We start from the raw sequence: 24,940 nt of genomic DNA on the forward strand, positions 1-24,940 counted from the left end.
GAGGAGGAAGCAGGCTCCCTGCTGAGCAGAGAGCCCGATGTGGGGCTCGATGTGGGGCTCGATCTCAGGACCCTGGGATCATGACCTGAGCTGAAGGCAGAGGCTTTAACCCACTGAGCCACCCAGGCGCCCCTCAACAGCAGTTCTTAATCTCTGAGGCTTAATAAAATAGATTTGTTGCAATTTAAAGTAGTAATTTCATCATTTAATATTATAAATTTGGGTAATCTTTATATTCCTATTGGTATTCACTGTGTATTTTAAGGTTTTCCTTACCTTTGTCTCTCAGAACTGTCACTGGCTGATCATTATAGGATCATTTGTTTCTATTGATTTCTCCCTCCGTTTGAATTAATAGCAATAGTATGTTTGAATTGCTTGATTTGTGGAGGGTTTGGGAGAAGGAAGTAGGAGGTATGACAAAGTGTCATTGTTTTTATGGAAATTTATAAAACCAGACTATGATAAGAGAATAGATAATGTCTTCCTTTTAGGATTTTTTTTTTTTTAACTAATTAAAAGGTAAGAAGAAGAGTGTGTGCTTATTATCTTTTCTTCACAGAAATGTAGGTTTATTTAGCATCATGTCTGACAGATTACAGGAAAGGGAAAGAAGGGACCTTACACACTAGAAAACATTTAAAACAGTTCATAATGCCTACTGTATTTAATTGCTTTCTTTGAAGTCTTTTTTTATTCTAAGGGATCTAGGGAAACTACTAAATATAAATGTATGATAATAATAATCAAATTTGCTTTAAATTCTCATTATTGTACTAGTTGGAATTTTTGTTGTTGTTATTTTGGAGGGAAGCCGTACAGAAAACCTTTATAAATTCTGTGAATTGTGTGTAATTCATTCCTAAAGATAAAAGTGCATCTGCACTGGACACCTTCTGTTTTATATAATTTTATCCATTTTCCCAATTTATTATAATATAGCTAAGCTTCTCCTGAATAGTAATCTGATTTTCCTCTTCTCTTTCAAAGAACAGCTAGAGGAATCATTTTATTTTACTGTTCATTTTCCTTTGATAATATTGGACTCAAAAGAAAGTGTCAAGAAAATACAGTATCTTTAGAATAAAGAAAACAACAGCACGGTTTACACCATCAGTGTAATTCTGTTTATGGGTATCTGAAGTAGCAAAGAGTTGTTTTTATACCATGTCACTTTCTTCATGCACTTTCATGGATTTTCTCATTTCTTTTCTTTTAGTTTTAGAGGGGTTTTTTCCCTTATCATAAAAAGAGGGGGTGAAATCTGAACATGATCTTGTCTTGGTTTTCTTTGTATCCATCTATAGGATGAATATAAACCAGAAAAGGCCCTGTCTGAAGAGGATTTGAAAAACGCCGTGAGTGTGCATCACGCGCTGGCATCCAAGGCCACAGACTATGAGAAGAAGCCGAATGTGCTTAAACTTAAAACTGCTGACTGGAGGGTCTTGCTTTTTCAAGCCCAGTATGTTTCACTGGTTTGGTTTCATTTCTTAATTTGCATAGCATCACCTTATACCAAGGCATAGAATCAGAGCCTACAGGGGAAATTGAGTTGGATTCAAAGTCATTAACTGGTTCCCCTAGAGAGACAACTAAGAAACTGGAATCAAAAATAGAAACCATGGGTTCCCGTTTTTTGTTAGCTACAAAGTAGCCCTGTGACTTTCAGTCAGCCACTTATACCATATCTAGAACTTAATCTTAATCTAGAACTTAACTTAAAGGTTGTGGTGTACAAATTTTATCACACAATAAGTAAAATAGACCTAAATTCAAACCACCATTTCCTAGCTCTTTGTCCTGACATGTAATTTAACCTAACCCTGAACCTTAGCTTGTCACTAATGCAGATGATAATGATTTATCTCACAAGGTTCTTGTGAGAATTAAACGAAATCAAGTATATAAGTACTTCCTACAGTGCCTGGCACATAGAAATTGTTCAGTAAGTATAGATTTCCACTTTGTTCCCTCTCTGGCTCTTCTCTCTCCTTCTGAGCTCTAATAGTCTGTGATAAAACTAGAAGAAAAAGATAAAATTATGTTGTGGGCAAGGAAATGGAATAGATTGCCAGTTTAATAAGGGGCCCATGACAACCTTCAGATTAGAAGTGGACTTCTTCACATGGAGAATTCTGGATTTGTGAAGTGAGAAACTGGATTTTCAGAACGGAGCCTCTAGAACGGGAATTTTTATAGGAGCACATAGCATCAGTTTTAATTTTGTGGCAGTGTTAATTCTTCATGGGATGCTTTCCACAACCTACCTGTACTTGACTTCAGAATCACTCTCAACAGAACCCCACCAATTGATCACAGTTGGCACTGGTCTTAAAATTGGACATCAAGATAGTGAGCACAAGTATCTGCATGCTTGTTGATCATAGCAATGTAAGATCAAGAAAAGAAATAAGAACAACAGCAGATACTCTGGTGGCTTATGAATGTTGAATTTGCCAAGGTATGAAATTGCTGACATCAGGTGAGGAGGAAGATGTAAGGAAATCCAAGTTACACAGGATTTTTTTAGTGTGGGAGTAAGACAGCTTTAACACCACACAGGGAATCATAGCCAGATGTATAATTACAGCTATTAGTCATCAGAGTCCTTCAAATTATTCTATTCCCCATTTTTTTTACTAAAATACCAAATATGATAACCAAAAATCTCTAATTACTTCAGACAGAATTGAATCAACAGAGCCAGAGAAATCAGATTAGAGAAGCATATAGGGTGCAACGAGGAGCTGATTTCTAGAGTGGTCTCTCAGAGTCATCAGTAAAGGAAAGGATTTTATGTGGATTCACGTTTTGTCCATTTTCTGTTTACTGATTATATACAGTATATAATGTATACATACATATATGTATATATATATACAACTATCCTGGCTCACAACTATTTCTCCAATTTATGAATTCACAAATATTTATTAAGTGCTATCCGTGCTGGTCTCTGCAAATATATGACATTCAAGTTAAAAGTATATTAATGACATCAGATGATTTTCACATCCTGTTAGGTAGATTTTTAACATCTGATTAATCTCACCTGGGTTAAGTGTACAATTCAGTTATTTTTTAAAAAGCATATTTACAGAATTGTGCAACCATCACCAAAATCCAGTTTTGGAACACTTCTGTCACCCCAAAGAGATCCTCCATGACCATTTTGTAGTCACTCTGTGTTTCTACCCCAGCCCTAGACACCACTAATCCCCTTTCTGTCTCTATAGTATTGCCTTTACTGGACTTCTCATATACATGGAGTCTTATAATGATATATGTTTGGCTTTCTTCACTTAACACAAAGTTTTGGGGGTTCACCATGTTGTAACATATATCTCCACTTCATGCCTTTAGTGCTGAGTAGTGTTCCACTGTATGGATGTATACCACATTTTTAAAATTCATTCACTAGTTGATAGACATTTAGACTGTTTTCCTTTTTGGACTCTTATGCTTTCAGATACAAATCTTTTTGTGCCTATATGTTTTTATTTCTCTTGGGTATATACTTAGAAGTAGAATTGCTGGGTTATATGATAAACCTATAGTTAACTTTTCAGGAAACTCAAAGCTGCTTTCCAAGTGGGTGTTGCCTTTTTACATTCCTTTTAAATTCTATCAATTTGTCCCTCAGTTGGATTTTAAAATTGAATTATGTGATTGGAAGAGATGAGTTAAATTTTTTATTTTTGACTCAGCTTAGTATCAAAGTAAGGGGTTAATATTTAATATCAAGTTATTTTGCTTCTTTCCCCCTTTTGTATCCTTGAGGAATAATCACTTATACTATAATCACTATACTATAATGATCATGGGTTTCAGGGCCTCTTATTTCCATGGTGATTGCTGTTGAAAATGTTAAATCTCAATGAAATTTTGTCAGGAATTAATTATACCAAGAAAAATAAATAAATGATTTTATGTGCCATTTTAAATTGGTAATAAGAAATGGGCTAGGTGTGATGTATTTAAGATAGAGAAATAACCTGATGTAAATTTATCTGTTTCTCATAGGAGTCCAGAGGAAATGCAAGGGTGGATAAACAAAATTAACTGTGTTGCAGCTGTATTTTCTGCACCACCATTTCCAGCAGCCATTGGATCTCAGAAAAAGTTTAGTCGTCCACTTCTGCCTGCTACTACAACAAAATTGTCTCAGGTTAGTCATTTTGATAGTGCTTTGACTTTGGGAAAAAGTACTTTATATAAAATAATCTTATTAACATTTGATTGGAATAATACTACACATTTTGACAGCAAGGGTAAGCCCTTGCCTTGGAAGGTGTATTGTATAAATGGGGCAAAATGTAGTGTATTGGGTTTTACACTTCGTATTGGAAGCTGACACAACTGAGTCATGGTGGGTAAAACACATCGTTGGAATATGTTTCAAATGTTTGCTACTCAGTCATAGGGGATTAGTTTACTCTGGTTTTATTTTTTTTAATTGAAGTATAGTTGACACACCACATTACATTAGTTTCAGATGTGCAGCATAGTGATTTAACAACTCTCTGAGTTATGCTCTGCTCACCACAAGTGTAGCTCCCATCTGTTCTCATACACACTATTACAATTCCATTGACTCTGCGATCTATGCTGTACTTTTCATCCCCGTGCCTTACTCATTCCATATCTGGAAACCTACTCCTCCTATTTTCCTTCATCCGTTTTGCCCATCTTCCACCCCTCCTCCCCTCTAGGAACCATTAGTCTGCTTTCTGTATTTATGGGTCTCGCTCTGCTTTTTGCTTATTTGTTTATTCATTTGTTTTGTTCTTTAGATTCCACATATAAGAGGAATTATATGGTATTTGTCTTTTTCTGTCTGACTTGTTTCATTTAGCATTATACCCCTCTTAGGTCCATCCATGCTGTTACAAATGGTGGGCTTAGGTTTTTGATTTTGTTTGTACTAACAGCTCAGATTTTTTAAATAACTGGCTGGGGTTCGACATCCTGGCTTGAAAACCAGCTTTTTTGAAATTTGTTTATTCATTCATTTATTCGTTCACTTATTTTATTGAACTTTTCCCATATCCCAGGCTGTATTTGATGCTGGGTATTATAAGAATATTCCCAGGGATCCACTATCCACAATACAAAGGGGAAGAGACTTTCCTACCTTCAGGGAGGAGCTAAATGGACCATGTGGGTTTCCTAGGTAATCCAGACAACGTACAGTAGAACAGTATTCCAAATGTAGTCATCTAAGTTTCTCTTTTATTATCAGATTGATCTCTCTCAAGATCATATTTTATGTCCCTCTCCTCCTTAAAACTCTGTTTTGAGGACATGGTAAACAGGCCAGTTTTGCCAATTTTAAACCTGTCTGCAGTTCCCCTATTGCCATTGACTAGTTAAGGATTTTGGAAGGTAGTTTGATGTCCTTGTGAATTTCTTTTTGGTGCAGTAATAGCAGTAGTTTCATTTGGCTCTAGTCAACCAGGTGTTGATGTTAACTGACTCCTCTACCTACCTGATATCATGGATTATCAACATATTTTGTGCCTGTTACACTTGAGAGACTATTTTAGGCTCTGGAGACAGAAAGATAAATGAAACCCAGATATTCTCTGAATACAAAACATGCAAGTAAGTATAATACAGTTTGATTAGAGCACAGGAAGTTGCCATGTATAGTGGAAGAGGAAGTATGGTGTCTTATATGAAACTTAAAGGATGAGTAGCAGTTAGATGTGATGTGGCAAGAGAAAATGATGCAATAGAGGGTCAAAAAGGCCCAGAGGAGAAAGTACTGAGATGTTAGAACCACATAAAAGTTATCAAATGTGACTTGAGCACAAAATATTGAGAAAAGGCAAGATCCATTCCTCTGTAGAAGTATGGCCAAATGATGAAAGGTCATGTGTAGATTTTGGATGCTTCACTGGTTCCCCAACATCTTTAGGGTAACAGTTTAAGCAGGAAAGTAATGTGACCAAATCTGTGCTTCAAAAATTATTTATGTTATGGGGCGCCTGGGTGGCTCAGTGGGTTAAAGCCTCTGCCTTTGGCTCAGGTCATGATCCCAGGGTCCTGGGATCAAGCCCCACATCGGGCTCTCTGCTCAGCAGGGAGCCTGCTTCCTCTTCTCTCTGACTGCCTCTCTGCCTACTTGTAATCTGACTGTCAAATAAATAAAATCTTTTTAAAAAATTATTTATGTTATAATAGGAAGAAAGTATTAGAGGAAGTAGCTAGTAGAAGCAGAAAGCCTAATTTTAATGGTATGGGAGGGGAGCCTGGGTGACTCAGCCACTTAAGCATCTGCCTTCAGCTCAGGTCGTGATCCCAGGGTCATGGGATCTAGTCCCCATCCCCCAACACCCCCCCCCCCAGCATTGGGCTACCCTGTGCAGCAGGGAGCCTGCATCTCTCCTCTTCCTCTGCCTGCCATTCCCCCTGCTTGTTCTCTCTCTCTCTTTCCCCCAAATAAATAAATAAATCCTTAAATAAAATAAAAATAAAGGCAGGGGAAATAATGAGAGGAAAAATAAAGTTATTTGTAGAAGAGATGGATAGAAGTGGAAGTATTTGAGACATCTTGAGAGTGTGGAATGAGTGTTCCCAGTGGCTCATTGAAGTAAAAGAATAAGGACTATCATCTAGACTTCAGCACCTGGGGATTGTGCTGTCTTACTGACTTGGCTTTTGTGACCTCACCATCTGGTTTTCATCCTGTTGCTTCTTCCTAGGGTTCTTTCCTGGGTCCTTTTCCTCTTTCTGCTTCCAAATGTTGAAATGCTCAGTGCTCAGAAGGAGACCAAAATGGACATTTGAGAAACAATTTTTCTGTTGTCAAGAAAAAACAGGGAGAATGTTGTGCCAGGAAAGGGGAGAAAGAGGAGAGAGGTCAGGTAAAATTAGTACAAAAAAATATCTCCTATGAAGTGGCAGGAGCTCATCGGGTCCCTTGGTGAGAGCAGTTTGTGGAGTGATGGGAAGAGAACCACGTTAGTCTTCTTTGAGAAAGGATTGGAAAGTAGGAAGGCAACGGAGGAAGGGAATACATACAAGTCTTGCTGTGAGTTCATAAAAAATAGACTGGTGGTAAGAAGAGAGGAGACATGGTTTAATGAAAAATTCTTTTCGTTTTGTTAATTTATAATTATTATTAACATGAATTGGATACTCCCATGTAAGCATTACTGTTGCTATGTTGTTCACAGACTACAAAAACAAAAACAAAAACAAAAAACTGTTAAGAATAGAAAGGACCAGGCCAGTTCACTTTACAAGGCAGAATGGCATTTAATTTTCAAGTCTAACCAAATGGTAAGAGAACAGGTCATCTTATTGATGACCAAAAAGTTTATTAGCAGAATTCTCCATCTACCCACCTAAACTATGACCTCTTAAAGCAAATGCATTCCCCCACTTTAATTTCGGGTACTTGAAATAGACAGTAAGCCATATTATATAAGGTATGAGAAGAAAAAGACAATTGAACAACTAACCAGAGGCAACAAATACCTTCAGAAGTTGGGTTTTGTTCTGTTAATTTCACGAGGGATTTTTCCAGTACTTACTTTTCAATAGATTGGTCTTTCTCACAATCATTCTTATAAAAGATCCAGGAAAAAGATGAGTTGAAGTTTAGAAGGAGCATTAATAAGCATAGAGCAACTTACAAGTTTTAACTTGTTCTTTCCTTACTATGGTTCTACAGTTCTATTTACTTTCTACTTTGAAAATGTACTTGTGTTCTATATTTGTATGGGCTGTATTTTAGTCACTGGCACATGAAAATGAATGTGTTTCTCTATTTGTGTATTTTTTTTTTACCATGAGACCAGGTAAGCAAGCACCTTTTCCAAGGCAAAAAAATCTCTCATTTTAAACAAATGCTTTACACTGGAACTAAAAATAGAATGCATAAAATTTTTAATATTTTTCCTCATTTTGAACATAAATCCATAGAGATACAAAAAAAAAAAACCCCTGCTTATGTAATGTTATCAAATGATGTATTTAGGATTTTAAATAAGGTAATAACCAAGAAGAGACATGTTTCTTTATTACTTATGACAAGATGACCAAGTACTTTCAGGAATTTAATTACCTTGTTATAAAAAATAATAATAAAAGAAGATGTTTTCCTCCTCCACAAATAAATCACCAAGCCTTTGTGGGCCTCAGTTTTCCAACTGGAAAATTGAGAAGACTGTTCTAGAGTGTTTTTAAGGTTCTTTCATTAGCTCTGTATTTTTTGCCCAGGTCACCATGTTTTTTTACTTAAAAATGAAGATGTTTTGCCTTTGAGAGTAATAGGACAATTTAGAAATAAATGTGTAAAATGAAGCATGTGATAAAGAATAGCTTAGAAAAAGGGAGAGAAGAGTTAGGCTACCCGCAGCCTGTTCAGAATTTGGTGTACCCTCCACATCAAATAGAGACTTTGTGGGGATATCTTTGGAAGAGTTATCATAGTGCACCTTCAGTGAATCCTGGAATACTTATCTAGATGCACCCACTAGTTTTCCAGTACCTTGAAGACTACTAGTCCTCGTGATTTAGTCCTGGCATTACCAACCTCAGCACAAGTGCCAGTTGTGGGGTTTTTGTTCTTTGTTGTGGGGGTTGTCCTTTCAATTGTAGGATGTTTCGCAATATCCCCAGCGCTACCCACTAGATACCAGTATCATCCCCCTAGCTGTGACAACCAAAAATGTCTGCAGACATTGCCAAATATCCTGTGGGGTCAAAACACACCCCACTGCTACCTGCTGCTATTGAGAACCACTGAATTAGCCCAGCCATCTTTCCTTTCTCCATACACCCACAGCCTAGCTATGACTCCCCTAAATGCCAGTACTACTTGGATAATTTTAGTTTATAAAATTCATGTATAACAATGTGAGTACCCTACTGGAAAAAAACTTAATAGTGTTAGGAAAAAACTAAACAGGCAATTAAAAGATTGTTTGGTGCTTTTAAAGACATACTGTTCATCATCTCTCTGTCATTTGCAAGCTTTAATTTATTCTTGTCTTCTATCCAAAACATATTAGCCTTCATTATTAAAATTGATTATTATCAGTGCAGTGTGGTTCTTTCTGAACAACTCTGCTATGTAGGAGTCATCATCTTAGTTGTTTTCATGGCAGGGTTGCCAAAGCACATTTTTCTTCTTTTGGGGATATTGAAAATTTAAGTTTTGTTTCTCCTTCTTGTACATTACTCTAAACTTAGGATTTCATGGTTGGCCCTCTTCAGGATCTATTCAGGACCTCCCTTTCTACTACTCATCAAAGCAGTCATTTTCAGTTTTAGTGTGTACAGAAATGATCTGGAGACTTGTTGAAAGTGCACGTGTCCCAGCATCGCCATACCAGGTTAATGAGGTCCAGGTCAGGGGCCAAGGACCATGAATGTTTTAAGACAGATCAGGTATCCAGGCTGCAAGCCGCGCAGATCATACTTAAAGGGACTGCACTGTAATCCTTACAACCCCTACTGTGTCTTTCACTACTTTTTTAGAGACGTGTGAAACTGAAGTGGGCTCTTGGGCTTTCTCAGCAATAGAAATTGACAAGAAGCCAAACGGGAGTTTCAAGCAAGGCTTTAGTGGGACAGGGGAGTCAACACAAAGGAAAGCTCTGCAGGCTGACTTCCCTGAGGCAAGGTTAGGGAGAGTTTTTAAAAGAAAGTTGGGTGGAAAGGGGTACTTTGTAAGCATGTAGAGGTGGGGGTTTATTAGCACGTATGCATTTAAAATTCATGCTTCTTCATATATCACATGTCAAAATAACGTGAAATCTCCACCTGGGTGGGATTTTTAGTATTATTATGAGGGAACAAGTCCATGAAACTCCAGCACTGGGGTCCAATTTGGTGCAGATTGGTTTGGTCTGGTCTTTACCAGTCCTTGTAGTAAGTATCTTCCTTGTCAGTAAGCATCCTCCCTCTGCATCCATGCAAGATGTGCTACTCAAGAGGCAAAGAGTTTTATCTTTTTTTTTTTTTCCTCCTTGTGGAAAAGGCAAGGAATACTGGATTTCACAGTCAGGGTTAGGAGACCCAAGTCTAATCCCTGCTCTGTCTCATTTGCATCTTATGGAGTTACCATTTCCTGATATCTAGTCCTGTTTTCTTCTTTGAATCCGCCCTTTCCTGTAAAGTTATGAATCAATGGTCAATGATTATTTGAATCACTAACCAGTGATTAGTTTGATCACTAAATGCTAATTGTGGAAGGCCAGGCCTTGTGATAAACACTGATTTGAAACAAAGGAAAGCCTTCTGCTTGCTTCTCACCTCTCTTTTTATCCTGTGGTTTGACCATCAAGGCAGTTATGGCCAAGGGCCAGATGAGTGTGGCAGGGTTCTTTCATAATCTGGCCCCTGTACACTGAGGGCAAGGAGAAAAGAAAGAAGGCCACTTCAAATTGGTAGGTAGCAGTTTTAATAAGCAAGGGAACTTACTTAAGAGGCCTGTCTTGGGTGGCCACAAGGTGAGTAGATCTTTGCACCCACCTGCCAGAATCATGAATTAATTGAGTTCAGTCTTGTATACCATACAGATGGTCTCAAAAACATACTACTATTTTGAGGCTGTGTCCTTAGGGAAGCTTCTAGCTTGGGAAGGGGAGGCAAATGCACATTTCATGGACGGGGTAGAGGTGAGGAGCCTCCAGTTGCTCAGGTCCAGCTTGCCTTTCAGCTAATGCATCTCAATGACCTCCTCCGACAGGCAGGCATCTGGAATTTCAGAGTAGGAAGTCATTCTTGTAATTGTGTCCCTCACTGGCCAAAACCACACGCTTCCTACCTGACTCCATTTTATACTTTTAGTCACAAATCCTGTCACCTCTGCTTCTTAAATATCTTTCATATCCTACCCACATTCCTTAATTCAGACTTTTGTCATCTTTTACCTATATCACTGGTCTCCTAACTTTTTTGATCATTCACCTTATTAATAGTAAATATTTGAGCAGATATCCTCCAACATATGTATATATTTTTATAAAATATACTACATGTCCTGTTATCAACAAGATGGAAAAATGTTAGTGTTAATCATTAGGAATGTTAATCATTAGGAAAATATAAATCAAAATCAGGAGATAATCACTTTATACTCATTACAGTAGCTATAATTTTGAAAAAACTTCAAGGAAAAGAATGTGTTGGTGAGGATGTGGAGAAATTCCAACTTCAATATGTTGCTGGTGGGAACATAGAATAATGTAGCTACTTTGGAAAATAATTTGGTGGTTCATCAAATGATTAAACATAGAATTAACATGTGACACAGCAATTCCACTCTTACTTAGATAGCAGGAGAATGAAAACATAAACCCACACAAAAACTTTTACACAAATGTTCATTGCAGCCAAGGGTGGAAATGGCCATCAGCTGGTGAAGAGATGAATGAAATATGATATATACATACAATGGAATATTATTCAGTTGTAAAAAAGCCACAACGAAGTACTGATACATCCTGCAAAGTGGATGAACCTTGAAAATATTCCACTAAGTGAAAGAAGGCAGTCACAAAAAGAAACATTGTGTGATACCATTCCAAAAGGAATGGGAAGCTAAAATGTCATAAAATTGTAGTGATGGTTGCACAACCCTGTGACTATACTAAAACTTAACTAAATTATACACTTTAAATGGGTAAATTATGTGGTATGTGAATTATATCCCAAGGCTGATTTTTTCCTAGTGGATCACCTTGCCTGGGTTGCAAACAGCCCACTTTGAAAAACTCTGACAGATTATTTGCATAACCACTTGAGATCTCTTTTCCTCCAGTCTTGCTTTTCTCTAATCCATCCTTCACAGTTGTGGCTAAAATATGACTCAAGTACTATTTAAACCTAATGGGCTCACTTTCGCCAACAAGATGCAGCCCACCCCTTGGCATTGCCTTAAATGGTTCACTACACTTCTCCAGAATAGATAGATTTTATATTCATTTCTTAGACATCTGTATTTAACATATATTGAGTACTCAATAAACAATGAAATCATGTTGAAGTTAATGCAGAAGCTCACTAAACTGTTTATAAAAATCTTTAAATCTCTTAAACATAAAATCTTTCCAATGGCGCCTTCAAACTGAGTTAAAGCAGTTGTTCTTTATACTAAATTCCATATAGCTTGGGTTCATAAGGCTGTAGTATTTAGCAATTTGTCTTATAAGTTTCCCAGAAGATTTTTAGAGATGTCATTACTTTCTAACTCACCTACCTATTTTAAAGCAGCACTAAGGAAACAGTCTGAGCCCTTCCTTCTTTACCTCTCCTCCCCACTGGAATAACACTGGTTTTCAGGGAATATCAAATTTTGGCAAAGATACAGAACAATGTGAATTTTTAAGCCTACTGTAGAAATGTAAACTGGTGGAAACACTTTAAAAAGCATGTTAGTGTCCTCTTAAAGGTAGACATATTCTAAAACCCCAAAATTCTCCATCTTAGTGATTACACTGTAGGACAATTCTTGCTCATATTCACTAAGCAGCATGTTCAATGTAGCATCATTTATAATAGCCTAAAGACACCTGAAAACAGCCTAAACATCCTTCAGTGAAATTATAGTATGTCATACAGTATCCTATAGTTAAAAGGAAGAAACCAGGACATATATGTGAGTAAATCTCAAAAACATGCTGAATGAGAAAACAAGTCACCAAAGGAAATCTGTGAGGTATAAAAACCTATAGAACATAATTTTCTATTTTTATGGATCTTTGTATTTATAAAGGAGTAGCATAGAACAAGAATTAGATAGGGTGCCTGTGTTGCTCGGTCGCTTGAGGGGCAGATTCTTGATTTGAGCTTAGGTCATGAACTTAGGGTTGTGAGATCAAACACAAGTCAGGCTCTGTGCTTAGCAGGAAGTCTACTTGCAATTCTGTCCCTTTGCCTCTCCCCCTGTTCTCTTTTTGTCTCTAAAATAAATAAGGGGGCACCAGGATGGTTCAGTCTATTAAGCATCTTCCTTTGGCTCAGGTCATAATCCAGGGTCCTGGGATCGAGCCCCATGTCCGGCTCTCTGCTCAGTGGAAAAACCCGTTTCTCCTCCCTCTTTCCCTCTCCTCCCCTGCCTCTGCCCAGTCCCTGCTTGTGCTCTCAATCCCAAAACTCCAGCATCATGACCTGAATGAATTCATAATGTAAATTCATTCACATTATGAATTTGACCTGAGCTCAAATTCATAATGTGGCATGTTTATATAGATAGATAGTTACATATACCCTCACATCATAAATTAAAATTATTAGGATTTTTCACCTCTAAATTGTTCTTCTAGATTTGAATTACAGGCTTAAATTGACAGATTTATTACACAGTTGCTTTATGATTTAAATTCTTCCTCTGGCAATTATGTATGCTGATCTTGGATTTAAATAGTAATTTTAATTTATAAAAATACCATATGGAAAAAATTCAACTGGGAATTGTGGTGATGATGTATTGTACATGTTAATTTTTTACCTTTAACTCTGCTTGTGATTATCTAGGGTGCCATGAGTTTGAGAAACAGAAGGGGAAAACTCATCTTGTTTGATTTTTTGTTTGTTTGTTTTTTAATGCCATGCCTTTTATGAGGAGTACAAATTGATACGTCCTCAAATATGAACTTAATAAAGGACGGAAATCCCTTCTGTCTCCTATTTTAAATAAATAAATAATGTTGCTATTATACAAAATCTATTTATCACCTAGTTTAATCAGTTCCTCTTCATTCACTTTCATCCGTTTATATCTTATTGTACATGTAAAGTTTATATTCAGCATGAATTTGGATACTATATATGTGAAAGTGGAATAGTAAAAAAGCAGTCATACAATTACAGGAATGCAAGAAAATTCCAGTCTCTTTGTTTCATTTTTAAAATGTTCCCAGGGAGGTTGATAGTATCATAAGGCAATAAAAATGGTGCCCCTTGAATGGAAGTTCTTTGACATAGCATCAAACATTGCATTGGTGCATGGTGCCTATAGTAACACCTTTTAGGCAAGAATTGCTCTATAGGTCATTCAGTTGAATCACTAGTTTGGGTCAATAAGATTTTGAAGGAAGTCAGAACCTCTACTACTTTGGAGGGAAAAATCATAGGTTGCTGCATTTTTTAGAATATCATCTGAAAGGGATGCCTGGGTGGTTCCTTTGGTTAAGCATCTGCCTTCGGCTCAGGTCACGATCCCAGCAGGGTCCTGGGATCAAATCCCATGTCCAGCTCCTTGCTCCACAGGAAGCCTGTTTCTCCCTCTGCCTCTGCCACTCCCCCTGCTTGTGCTTGCTCATGTGTGCACTCTCTCTATGACAAATAAATAATAAATCTGTTTTTAAAAATGTATCATCTGATGGCTTACAGAGAATTATTTCTTGGTGGCATTGCTTTCTTAAAAAGGGGGAGGGAACTAAGCAGAGAGACTCTAAATTCACTGTGACAGATGGGGAAATAACAGCATTGCTGAGTGGACAGGAAATGGAAAAGCCAAATTATGCAGGATTCTGAGGATGGGTGCTTAACTGGTGCCTTGCGTTTTGAAGTATTTCTTAGGAAGTCTGTTCTCAACTTCATGACAGCTACACTTGAAAGTATTTGGTTTGAAAGTATTTGACTCTGAAAGTATTTGGTTTTGTATCAAGGGGACCGGTTGTCATTTTGCAAAGGTACATGTGAATACTAGTCTGAGAAGGTTGGTAAGATGTGGCAGTGGAGGTACATTGGACTGTTTTGATGAATTGAAGTCATTCATCATAAGGGATGTTAAAAAGTACTTTGTGATTTTTTTTTTCTTATTGATTTGCTTTCCTGATGCTAAATAGCTTAATAATTTCCTGCAGGAGGAACAGTTGAAATCTCATGAAAGCAAGCTGAAGCAGATTACCACTGAGCTGGCTGAGCACCGCTCATATCCCCCAGACAAGAAAGTTAAAGCCAAGGAGATAGATGAATACAGACTGAAAGATCACTATCTGGAGTTTGAGGTATGTTGAACCTAACTGTAATAAATGCCTAAATCTAAGTTATTTTATGATTTTTCCATGAGGCAGGGTTTTTTTTCAGCTGCCGTGCTATAGGAAGCGTACCTCAACCCTGACTCTAAGTTGGAAGCTGCAGGCATGGTCTAGATCATGGCAGCCCTCCTCGTGTTCAGGATCCTATATAAGTATCCAACAAACATAAAAAAAAAATAACTGTCAGTTTATGTGCTTAAAAGCAAATAGCCTGTGTGGTTAGGCTAATGTGTGCCCTGCTGTGAGAAAAAACAACAGTAGATGGACACACCAGAATGGGTGGCTGCTTTCCCTGTGTCTGTATCTCTTCCAGCAGAGTTTGAGTCAAAAAAAAAAAAAAACAAAACACAAAAAACAAAACTATAGTGAAGGGAATGAGCTACAGGGCGACATGAAACATTAGCTTCTTCATGCCTATTCTTGCTGTTCAGCAACACTGATGCATTTTTCCTCTATCCACCTGTATCCTTCAGAAGGAGATTAATAAATAGATCAATTGTGGCACATCCATCCATGTACTATATATAACAAGTGTGGTTATTAAAAAGAATGGGGAGGATCTATAATCTCTGGAAAGGTGAGAAATGTAAAAGCAAGTTGAAAGCAGTATATATAGCAAATGTTAGCTTTCCCTACATTTTTTCCCCAGTTAGACAGTGTTGTTGTAGGAAAGAACTTTAGGGTTCAAAGCCAACGACCAAGAAAGAATTCTTGAGACATCTTTGTTGCAAAACAGTGGTTTTATTAAAGCACAGGGATAGAACCCATGGGCAGAAAAAGCTGCACTGGGGTCATGAGGAGTGGTCCATCATATACTTTCAAGTTGTGAGGGTTTTAGGATACTGTAAGTCTCTAAGGAGTGTTGGAGGCAAAGTTTCCAGGACCTTGAGAGGCTACCTATTGTTGGGAAAAGATCACTTATTACCATCTAGTAAAACCTGAGACATGAGACCCTTTAGATGTATATCGGTGGGCCATATGCTTGGGGGATGGTTGCCAACACGTATCTTGATGGGTAGAGATGAAGTTTCAAAAGGAATTTTTACATGTTAAAGTAGATTTACAGGATCCTGGGGGTTGGGCTAAGATTACCTGTTGCCCTTAGCAAAATATTAACATTGAGGCAGTTAAGGAAATGTCACTCTGCCTTTTTCAAGGACCTGTAAATTGACTGTAGGTAGTAAGGAAATTTAATAAAAATTTAATAATTTTTCTACTGCCTTTGTTTCCCACATCAAGTGGCATTCCTCTCTTCAGCAGCTGCCTTGATTTTCCCCTACAACTACCCCCCACAATTTGTCTCATTAATAAAGTCCTAATCCTTAACTTAAGAGGATTTGAGTTCTTTCTATGTACTACCACACTGTTCTTTCCACAACAGCCTCCATGTATCTTAGTCACATTTCTACCCACTGTCTCTATTTTCAAGCTAAGGTTGTTTTTCCCTCCAGCAAAGCATTAAAATAAGACAGTTGGGAGTTTCTTGGAGGAATGTCATTCTCTGTTTGTCTCAAGTCTTGTCAATGGGCTGCAGGTTACAAGGAAGTTTAATTTTATCTACATTTCTTTTGCCCTTTTTCTCCACATCAGCCTCACCAACAAAAGACTTGAAAAACATTTTTTAAAAAACAAACAAAAAACCTAAGCAGCTCGTCTCTCTTTCCCCAGGCTTGTTCATTCTTGAGAAATGGGAGTATCTCAAAAAGCAATCATAATTCTTCACACTTCTAGAGTGGCTTTCAGCTATAGACCCTTTTATTTTCACACATGCTAATTAAATTTCCCAACACCTCAGTCCCCTGTTTCCAGCATTCAACAACTTACTTTGAGCCCTTGACTTGGAAGTCTAAGATCCTGTTCCAGGAGGTAGGGGTGACTCCAAGACCATGGAAAGGTTGTTACTGCTAAAAGCACTCCTTAATTTTTAACATACTGTGGTACCTGTTTTCCAAAAATGTAACCTAACAAGAGCAGCATTTTCATTTAATGACATAGAACTTAAACCAAGCTTTGTGGGGATAAGTCTTGCTTCATCACATTATCACCTCAAAGAACCTAAAGATTGTATCCCACAGCCCCTGGTTCATTAAAATCATACTCCTGTGTCAGGCATATTGGATTGTCTCTCAGGCTGCATTAACCTGTGTCTATCAGGAATGTAGAAGGGTAGATGCTATCTAAAGAGGTTTCCTTTTTTCAAAAATGAATTATTATTTTTCATTAACTTAAAATTGAAGTAGTATAACTTGTGGAGTCCACTTTGCTATTCTTTCAGCCACCAGAATTTGTCTTGAGTGTACTTACAGAGAGCTTTTGTACAGCATGAAGTCCTCTGCTTTATCAGCAGCATTCCCTGAGCAGGCTGCTTCATTCCCTCATTCAATCTAAACTCATTCCCTGAATAGGGAGTATAAGAGTGATTGATGATTTTTTTTAAGATTTTATTTATTTAATTGACAGACTGAGATCACAAGTAGACAGAGAGCCAGGTAGAGAGAAAGGAGGAAGCAGGCTCCCTGCTGAGCAGAGAGCCTGATGCGGAACTTGATCCCAGGACCCTGGGAACATGACCTGAGCCCAGGGCAGAGGCTTTAACCCACTGAGCCACCCAGTTGCCCCTGATCATATTTTTATATTTTGTTTACTGCTCTGTCCTCACTTTCTGAAGTATGCAACTGAGTGCTCAGTACATATTTGTTGAATGAATAAATGAAATTTTATTATTGTGTATAAAAGATAAACATCAAAGAAAGTAGTTCGCTAAGACAGCTTAGTAGGTCCCCTGATATCAGATCTGATAGGCAGGTGAGAACAGACAGCACCTTCTGTAATTCAGTGTGAACCTCAAATGAGCAATGACAGGAAGGGGAGTTTTAATCCCATCTGCATCCTCTCACCAAGTATCACAGTCAGAAATGAGCTTTCACCTATTTCTGCAAAAAGAGCCTCCCTTCAGTTTCAGAACACAGAAAATTCTTAAAATTTTTCACATCTTGATAAAGAAAAATGCTTTTATTTTGTTAGAATATTAAGCTTTTAGTAATTACACTGGGAGTTGTTCCTAAGTTTATACATTTCAGTTGTTTATATACCAAATTGCTTTCAATACAACAGTTCTTCGTGGTAGGCCAAATTCACAGCTCTTTCTGTGACTGAGAAATATTCTCTTATAAACAATAGCCAAATTATGGAAAGAGCCCAAATGTCCATTGACTAATGAATGGATACACACACATATACACATACTGTGGAATATTACTCAGCCATTAAAAAGAATGAAGTCTTGCCCTTTGCAACACTGTGGATGGAGCTAGAGTGTATAATGCTAAGTGAAATTAGTCAGAGAAAAACAAGTACCATATGATTTCACTCATATGTGGAATTAAACAAAACAGATGAACATGGGGTGAGGGGAGAGAAGAAAACCAGAAAATAGGCTCTTAACTATGGAAAACAAACTGAGATTTGCTGGAGGGGAGTGGGCAGGGGAATTCGCTAAGTGGCTGATGGGTATTAAGGAGGCCACTTGTGATGAGCACCAGGCATTATATGTAAATGGTGAATCACTAAGTTCTACTCACGAAACTAATATTATACTATATGTTAACTAGAATTTAAGTAAAAACTTCAAAGAAAAAAGAAAAAAACACTACTTACTATTGCCTCCTAATTTTTCTAGAAGTGTTTATCCCTGACTGCTACCAATAAGTGCCAAAAAGAAAGGAAGAGAAAAAAGAAAGAAAGAAAGAAAGAAAGAAAGAAAGACAGACTTTCCAAACTCTTACTGACAATAAATTACTAGAAATTGTACTAAGTAAAGTAGGTTCAGGGTTTGTTTCATTGTTTTTGTTTTTTGTTTTAAAGTCTATAAAAAGTCAGGGCATCTGGGTGGCTCAGTGGGTTAAGCCTCTACCTTCGGCTCAGGTCATGATCCCAGGGTCCTGGGATCAAGCCCCACATTGGGCTCTCGGCTCAGCAGGGAGCCTGCTTCCTTTCCTCTCTCTCTGTCTGCCTCTCTGCCTACTTGTGATCTCTCTCTCTCTATCAAATAAATAAGTAAAAATCTTTAAAGTCTACAGTGAGCAAGGAAATTGGAAGTTCTATTTATCCTACTAACCTTAGCCTCTAAGAAAAATAGATTCTCATTTATGTAAAGCAATAAATGTCACTCAGAATGGGCTATAATTGAATAAATCCATACCTGTCTGTCTGTTAACGTTAGGGAGGGAAGGGCAGATATTTTGTTTTTTATTGGATTGGTATCCCCAAATTGTGGCTGTTAATTCTTAGAAAGAGTTCACTTGGAACCTAAACATACTTTTGATAGAGCAATTAGACATCACAAGTCTCTGTTAAGAAACTGTCTAGCTTAATTAACTGTCTAGCTTAACTCTTAAGAAACTCAGCATCATTTTCCAATTTTAAAAAATAAATATCAGAAATAGCCTTACTTCTTTATAAATTATTTCTACTTTATTCAGTTCCCACTTCACTTAAAAATGTCTAAATTGATCTCCATGGTTCCAGTGCATTTGGAGATTTTTCAAGATATGAGTGAGATGGATGACTTGTATCGAATATAAAAACTTACAGAACCCCAGCCAGTGAAAGCATAGTAGGCTGAGCTGTGCCAAGAAACTCCTGGGATGTTTAAGAAACAACCCTCTTAAAGAGATTCCTTTGATAGCATAGTAGCCTTATAAATTTGGATTTGTTTCTTCAGCTTTAAAGACAATAGCAAGTAGAACTGAGTGAGGATACTATTTACACCAAGATGTTTTTCATGTAAATTAGAGTGTTTTCAGAGGAGAAGTTAAGATGGCAGAGGAGTAGGGGATCTTATTTTCGTCTGGTCCCTGGAATTAAGCTAGACAGTTATCAGATCTTTCTGAGCACCTGTGAAATCAACCAAAGATCTGAGAAAAGACTTGCTGCAATTCTGTAAATAAAAATGTGACCACTCTTTGCAAGGTAGGAGGTACGCACATGTGAACCCAAGATGACAGATATATCAGAAGGTAAACCACAGGGGGAGGGAGCCTCCATAAACTGGATACCGGAAAGTGTTATAAGCAGCAGATAATAAAATCAGAACTTTGAGAAGTCTGCCTGAAAAGTGCTAGAAGCCAAAGGGGGGAGGAATCCCAGATGGGACAGCATAGACTCAGGATCCCCAGAATCACAAAAAGAAGGTGGGGGGGCAGTGCCTGAGTGTGGCAGACTACCCAAGCATCGGAACAGGGAAACTGGCTGCAAACAGCAAGTCACAGGTGCCAGCTTTCTGCACACTGTTGCCATAAAGCACAAACAACTATACTGATCTGGTGATCGCTCTCCAAGCAGGGGCCCAGCAAGGGGTGGAACTGTGGGGATAGCCCCCTCTATCCCCTGGGAGGAGTGGCATGAGGGCAGGTCATAGGAATCCATAAAGTTTGGAGACCTGAAACAGAGTCCTGTGCCTGAGATTAAAACAACTGTTCATGGGCTAGGTAAACACAGGATGGAAACCAGGAACACAAGAGTGATTGACTGCATTTCTGAAGAGTAGAGGGTGCAGACTTTCAGCTCTAGGGCTAAAGATCCAGGGCACTGCCATTTTCACCTCCCACATCAGTGCAGAAACCCTCAGGCAACAAATCAACCACATAGAGCAATCCAGAGTCTCACACTGAGTGCAGCCCACTGTCAATGGTAATCCAATTCTGCCTGGGGAAAGACACCTGAGAATCAGCCCAACAGGCCTGTCCCTGGAAGACCAGCAGGAATATCCTGTTATTACCAAGTTTACTGATCACGGAGGACTGCAAAACTTCAGCTTTTGGAGAAGCAGTATTTAGAATTTGTGTTTTTTTCTTCTTATTCTTTAGTCTTTCAGTTTTATATTTTTTTTTTCCTTTTCAGCTATTTTCTTATTATATCAATTCTTTTTTTAAGTCTTTTAATTTTCATTTTTACATGTACATTTTATATGTACATTTTTCATTTATGGCTTCCTTTCAAATTGTATTCAATTTTATTTTTGTGTGTCTATGTTTTTCTTTCTTTCCTATTTTGAGATCTGGTTTCTTCTAGCAACAGACCAAAATATATCCAGGATCTAGTTTATTGGTCTGTTCAGCTTCTTTCATTTTATTCTCTTCTTTTGTTTGCTTGTTTCTGTTCCCTTCTGATTTGTTTAGTATATTTTTTTCTGTTGTCATTGTTGCTATTTTCCTATTTTCTTTCTCTTTCATCTGGTCTTTTCTGGACATAATGACAAGATGGAAGACTCACCCCAGAAGAGAGAACTCATTGCCAGGGATTTAATCGATAGGGACATAAGTAAGATGTTGGAACAAGAATTCAAAACAATGATTATAAAGGTAGCAGCTGGGCTTGGAAAAAAACTATAGAAGACAATAACTGATTACTTACTAGAGAAATAAAAGAACTAAAATCTAATCAGGTTGAACTAAAAAATTCTCTTACTGAAACACAATAAAAAAAAATGGAGGCTCTAACTGCTAGGATAAAGAAGAGAGAGTCTTGGAGAAGACAAAGTGATGGAGATTAAGGAAGCTGAGAAACAGATACGAACGGCAAAACAGTATTAGAATAATTGGGGCCCAAAGGAAGAGTAGTGAGAGAGAGGAGCAGAAGATTTATTTGAAGAAATTTTAACTGAGAACTTTCCTGATCTGGGGAAGGAAACAGGCATTCAAGTCCAGGAAGCACAGAAAATGCTCCTCAAAGTAAATAAAAGTACATCAAACCTTAACATAATGAAGTTTGCAGATTTCAGAGGTAAAGAGAAAATCCTAAAAGCAGCTTAACTGACTTAACTGTCAGTCCTTAACTGACAAGAATAAAAACATAAGGCTGGCAACAGAGCTGTCCATAAAGACCTGGCAGGCCAGAAAGGGCTGACATGATATAGTCAAGGTGCGAAATGAGGAAAATCTGCAGCTAAGAATACTGTATTCAACAAGGGCGTCACTCAAACTAGGAGGAGAGATAAAGAGCTTTCAGGACAAACAGAAATTAAAAGAATTTATGATCACTGAACTAGCCCTGCAAGAAATATTAAAGGGGATCCTTTGAATGAAGAGAGAGCCCAGGGAGACAAGATGGTGGGAAAGTAGGAGGAGGCACCCTTTCAACCTATACCCTAAAGTGAACTGATTACCTACCAAAGAACTCGGATCACCCATGATCAGCCTGAGATTAGAATTATACACGTCTGGATCTCTACAGGGGCAGAAGACACCAGTGGGCAGATAAAGCAGAGTGGGAACGTCGGACTGATATCAGAAGATAAACAAGGGGGAGGGAGCCACCAGAAGTGACCCATTGGAAATTAATACCCCGATACGAGAGTGTTCTGCAACTAGGGACCAACACTAACTTGGAGTCTGGTTGAAAGCACTCAAAAAGAGCAAAGGATCACGGGGGGAGGAAATTGTGGAAATCAGGGCAGTTAGTGACAGGGGCTTAAGTCCCTGGTCCCAGGACAGCCACCCCTGGCGCTGAGCCAGAGAGAGTGTGGTGAAGAAACCAGGTCTTGGTCCCTGAGCCGGGAGCTCCTCTGAGAGCGCATGGGGTTCGGCTCCCATAGGGGCTGGGAGCCTCCCCAGCCAGCAGAAGCACAGCCTTTTTGCAGTCCCCCTGCAAGTGCAGTGTGGTGCTATCAAAGCTTGAGTCATGCCCCACACCATCCCCTGAGAGAGGTACGCACAGGCCTCAGCCTGGCGCTCTCAATCCAGAAAGTCTAGGTGCTCCCAGCCCGGGCCAGCGAGAGAATCTCAGTATACGATCACTGCTTGGAACCTCTCTGGTGGTCTGGAGCTGCCCAGACAACAGCTGCTGTTGTAGTTTGGGTACAAGTAGGAGTTCCTGTGTCCCCAGGGACCATGACTCGGAACCTGCACTGCCAGCGGCCAAGGGGAAACTTACCTGCTCTGGAGCATCCAGAGGGGAGCAGACTGAGGCTTCTCTCTTGAGAGGGAGGTCTGGGTGCAGTTTGCTTTCCTCTAAACCTCCAAAAACCATCAAACGCTGTCAAGGTGAGAGAAAACAAATGAACAAACAAACATAAAAACCTCCAGAGAACAAAAGCCTGAAAAACCGGTTTCCTCAGAGCCCACTCCCTTGAGGGGGGCAGGAGGATTTAACTCAGGGAACACTACCTGAAAACCCACGTGGCAGGCCGCTCCCCCAGAGGCCAAGCAGGGGAGGTGGAGACAAAAGAACAACCACCATTACTTCATAGATATAACTTTTATTTTTAATTCGTTCCCACTATTCTGGTTCATTTTTTTAAATTTATTTTTTATTTTCAGCATAACAGTATTCATTATTTTTGCACCACACCCAGTGCTCCATGCAATCCGTGCCCACTATAATACCCACCACCTGGTACCCTGACCTCCCACCCCCCGCCCCTTCAAAACCCTCAGATTGTTTTTCAGAGTCCATAGTCTCTCTTGGTTCGCCTCCCCTTCCAATTTCCCCCAACTCCCTTGTCCTCTCTATCTCCCCATGTCCTCCATGCTATTTGTTATGCTCCACACATAAGTGAAACAATATGATAATTGACTCTCTCTGCTTGACTTATTTCACTCAGCATAATCTCTTCCAGTCCCATCCATATTGCTACAAAAGTTGGGTATTTGTCCTTTCTGATGGAGGCACAATACTCCATAGTGTATATGGACCATACCTTTCTTATCCATTTGTCCATTGAAGGGCATCTTGGTTCTTTCCATAGTTTGGCGACCTTGGCCATTGCTGCTATAAACATTGGGGTACAGATGGCCCTTCTTTTCACTACATCTGTATCGTTGGGGCAAATACCCAGGAGTGCAATAGCAGGGTCATAGGGAAGCTCTATTTTTAATTTCTTGAGGAATCTCCACACTGTTCTCCAAAGAGGCTGCACCAACTTGCATTCCCACCAGCAGTGTAAGAGGGTTCCCCTTTCCCCACATCCCCTCCAACACATGTTGTTTCCTGTCTTGCTAATTTTGGCCATTCTAACTGGTGTAAGGTGATATCTCAATGTGGTTTTAATTTAAATCTCCCTGATGGCTAGTGACGATGAACATTTTTTCATGTGTCTGATAGCCATTTGTATGTCTTCATTGAAGAAGTATCTATCCATATCTTCTGCCCATTTTTTGATATGATTGTCATTTTTGTGTGTGTTGAGTTTGAGGAGTTCATTATAGATCCTGGATATCAACCATCTGTCTGTACTGTCATTTGCAAATATCTTCTCCCATTCCGTGGGTTGCCTCTTTGTTTTGTTGACTGTTTCCTTTGCTGTGCAGAAGCTTTTGATTTTGATGAAGTCCCAAAAGTTCATCTTCACTTTTGTTTCCTTTGCCTTTGGAGACATATCTTGAAAGAAGTTCCTGTGGCTGATATCGAAGAGATTACTGCCTATGTTCTCCTCTAGGATTCTGATGGATTCCTGTCTCACATTGAGGTCTTTTATCCATTTTGAGTTTATCTTTGTGTATGGTGTAAGAGAATGGTTGAGTTTCATTCTTCTACATATAGCTGCCCAGTTTTCCCAGCACCATTTATTGAAGAGACTGTCTTTTTTCCACTGTATATTTTTTCCTGTTTTGTTGAAGATTATTTGACCATAGAATGCAAGTTGGTGCTACGTGTCTGTTTTTATGCAGTACCATGCTGTCTTGGTGATCACAGCTTGTAGTAAAGCTTGAAATCAGGTAATGTGATGCCCCCCATTTTATTTTTGTTTTTCAACATTTCCTTAGTGACTCGGGGTCTCTTCTGATTCCATATAAATTTTAGGATTATTTGCTCCAGCTCTTTGAAGAATACCGGTGGAATTTTGATCGGAATAGCCTTAAAAGTATAGATTGCTCTAGGCAGTATAGACATTTTAACAATGTTTATTCTTCCGATCCAAGAACATGGAATGGTCT

The 24,940-nt window shown here is 38.6% G+C and overlaps 1 protein-coding gene across 7 annotated transcripts in view; it reads left to right on the top strand.

The window, feature by feature from the left end:
- Positions 1 to 24,940, top strand: part of PSD3 (pleckstrin and Sec7 domain containing 3) — a 736,339-nt gene that overhangs the window by 676,788 nt on the left and 34,611 nt on the right. For all 7 annotated transcript variants that reach the window (XM_059384334.1, XM_059384336.1, XM_059384338.1 and 4 more), the window contains 3 exons: positions 1,308 to 1,465; positions 4,027 to 4,171; positions 14,832 to 14,975. In XM_059384334.1, the coding sequence (XP_059240317.1) occupies positions 1,308 to 1,465; positions 4,027 to 4,171; positions 14,832 to 14,975 (447 nt within the window). The remainder of the gene's footprint in view (positions 1 to 1,307; positions 1,466 to 4,026; positions 4,172 to 14,831; positions 14,976 to 24,940) is intronic.

This window comes from Mustela nigripes, chromosome 18 (assembly GCF_022355385.1).
Source record: "Mustela nigripes isolate SB6536 chromosome 18, MUSNIG.SB6536, whole genome shotgun sequence".
NCBI lineage: Eukaryota > Metazoa > Chordata > Mammalia > Carnivora > Mustelidae > Mustela > Mustela nigripes.